Raw genomic sequence first — 3,053 nt, 5'->3', positions numbered from 1 at the left:
TAGACAACACAATATAAGCAATTAAAATAAATCGTTAACTTAAAAAATTAAAGAAAATAAATAAATAAGTAATTTTTAAAAAAAAATTTGGGCCTAGAAAATTGTCGGCCCAGTGCCAGGCGGCCCAGTCAACTGGGCGCCCAGGCGACCCAGTCAACTGGGCACCCAGGCGACCCAGTTGACTGGGTTGTCTGGGCACAGTTGACTGGCCCAGACGGTCCAGTCAACTGGCGCCCAGACGGCCCAGTCAACTGGGGCGTTTGGGTGAGTTTGGGTCATCTGGGCATGCCTAAACGGTCCAGTCAGCTGGGCTAACCGTCTCCTTTGTGGAGATCGTCGGAAAACTCCATTTTCGTCGATCCCCACTCCATTTTCCTCCTCCCAAACTATTATTCTTACCCAAAAATCATGCATTTTTCAAAAAATCAACACATGTATACAAAATCATATTTTTTTCTTCCAAATATCAACATAAAAACATTAAATATGGATCGTTTATTTTCCCTTTTTTATCAGTGCTACAGTATTTTTTCTCTTTTCTTACTATCTTCTCTTTCTTCTTTAAATAGTAAGGGTAAATTTGGATTTCTCTTGATTTTCAATATTTTAAACATTTTTACTTTTTTTCTTTTTTTTTTTAATTGGTCAAAGGCCACTTTGAAAAAATGGCCGAGTCAACCGGCTATTGGCCACTATTTCCTCTCCATGAAACCCAAGGCTGCATGAACTACGCAGCCCAAAGAATTGGCCCAGTTGACGATCCACATCCCTGCGTGAGCCAAGATCTGAAGCCGTTCGCACGTGACAATTTCCGCGCGTATCTGATTATATTGGTCTAATGAAAATTGGATCAGGTTCAACCCTTGAATTTGAGATTAGAATGAAAAAGTTCCCACCATACCCTATTTCATTCAAAACAACTCACATTTACTTATGAATGTATGCAACCGATCGCTTAGAATAATGTTATTCATAGTGAAGACTATTGGTAATCGTTCTATGTAATATACATGTGACTGTTTGTTATTTGATGTATTAATGCGATAACAAGTTGTCACGTACAGCGACTATCGATAGTTCTCACTATGACTTAAAATTAAGACCAATCGATTGGTTGACCACGTGACGGAAATTTTTTTGCAACTACTAATTGGTATAAATTCAAAACTGAATAAGAAGATCAATTAAAGCATGCTTTATGTTGTTCAGATCAACTACGGATGGACTTTCACAAGTGATACCACGTACAAAGAAGTTGGAGGGAACCCATTTAACACATTGAATGAACTTATTTCTAAATACTTCTGAAGATTTCTATTTTCATATAATCTTGGTTGAATTTTTCTAGTTGTACAATCGGGGTTGACAACGCTTTCACAGGAGTGAGCCCACGAATTTTATTCATCGTGGGCCCCCCTCTCATGTGTATGGTTGTCAATCCCAATTGTACATGTAGCACTTTCCATCTTGGTTTGAGAAGGAATTCCGGTAAAAGAAACTCTGCCAAAACCGAGGTGACCAACCTTGTACAACTCTAACCAAACCTCTTCTTCCTCAAACGCCCTGTTCATTGTCTCTTCTTCCCCCACTATTTTTAATGACCCTTCATCTCCCGTTCCTTTCTCCCAAGTTTCATACGTCTCCCTCCCATTATGGCCGTAAATCATCTCACATTCTCTCTTCTTCCCTAATCCCAAGTATTTCCGTGCCACCATCCACGGCAGCTTTAGGAACGCAAAAGCCAAGATATTCACCACCACGCAGGGGCAGCAGCAGACAGCAATGCAGTCAGCAATCATTCCCGCCGTGCATGACTGGCAAGACTTTCCATTGCAAACTATTGCCTCTCCGCCACCATCCTCCGCCATGCGCTGCCGCTGGTGGTTCATCTTCTTCTTCCTCTCTGATTTGCTACCTTTTGATCTCATGACGGACTCACGATGGACTCACGATGTAACTATAGCGAGTTTTTGATCTCTTTCTTTCTTGATAATAAACTCACTGATCAAAAGCATACTTTTTATTAAATATGGAAGAGTTGGAAATATAAAAGGCGTGGGTTCCATGCAATTATTCTTGAATTCCAAAGAGGCACAGAAGTTCATGTATTTGACCACGTAGAGTGTACACCAGTATCATGCCACGCCAGTTCACTGGGGCTTCGGTCAAGGGCGAATCCCGAATGTTGAGCCAGCACGGACGGCTGTAATAAAATATTAAGGGCTCGTTTGATGTCATTTTTTGCAAAAAAAATACATTTTGAAATAGTGATTTGATAGAGAATATGTAGTTAAAAATAATAAAAAATTTCGAATTTACGTGTAATATTATTTTACTAAAGAATGTTTGATCGGAAATAAGGGAAAGAAAAATATATTCTAAGCTAAATGAGAATCAAACAAGGCTTAAAATTTAAATAAAATAATAATTTTGTTGAAGTTGAACATATATAATTTTGTTATAAGAATAAATCGTACTCATCAAATTACATTATTAACCACTAAAATCTTACATATATTATTTTGTTAAACTTTGTACCACAACTCATCATATGTCATAATGGTCAATCTTTCATTATATCTTAGAATAGCTCACAAGTTCGATTCCTCACTGGCCCTTTTCTTATTTCAATTTTTTTGGTAAAAATTGTGTAACAAAAAGTTTATATAATAAATTGGTGGATAGATTGGAACTGGGGCAACAAAAAATCACATGCAAGCGCTAACCAACTTGGCTAGAAGGAATGAATGGAAGAGTACCAATAATATATCCTATATATTTGTCTATTTCTCAGCAAAAAAAAAGGGCTCCCAGCGGATCCAGCAGCACGGCTCGTCCAGTGCTGGATCCGCCAGTGGCTTCGGTAGAATGTGCATATTATACTAGATTCGCTTGAGAACTCTCAGGTTTGACCCAAAAATGGCTGGAGTAAAAATTTAATGAAATTTTGGTTGGAGAAAGAATATAATTGTAAGGCTTTGAATTGAATAATAAAATTAAAGTGTACACGAGTAATGAACATGATTCTGCCAACACTTATTTTGTCAACCACT

The 3,053-nt window shown here is 38.1% G+C and overlaps 1 protein-coding gene across 1 annotated transcript; it reads right to left on the bottom strand.

Annotated features, from left to right (window-relative positions):
- Positions 1-1,397: 1,397 nt before the first annotated feature.
- Positions 1,398-1,928, bottom strand: LOC111376985. Its single transcript, XM_023000002.1, has one exon. The coding sequence runs from the start codon at positions 1,926-1,928 to the stop codon at positions 1,398-1,400; it is 531 nt and encodes a 176-aa protein (XP_022855770.1).
- Positions 1,929-3,053: the final 1,125 nt, after the last annotated feature.

The sequence above is a fragment of the Olea europaea genome, unplaced genomic scaffold (genome assembly GCF_002742605.1).
Source record: "Olea europaea var. sylvestris unplaced genomic scaffold, O_europaea_v1 scaffold1591, whole genome shotgun sequence".
Lineage (NCBI taxonomy): Eukaryota > Viridiplantae > Streptophyta > Magnoliopsida > Lamiales > Oleaceae > Olea > Olea europaea.
Note: the sequence above shows the minus strand (reverse complement) of the source record. Positions and strands in the feature narration are given on the sequence as shown.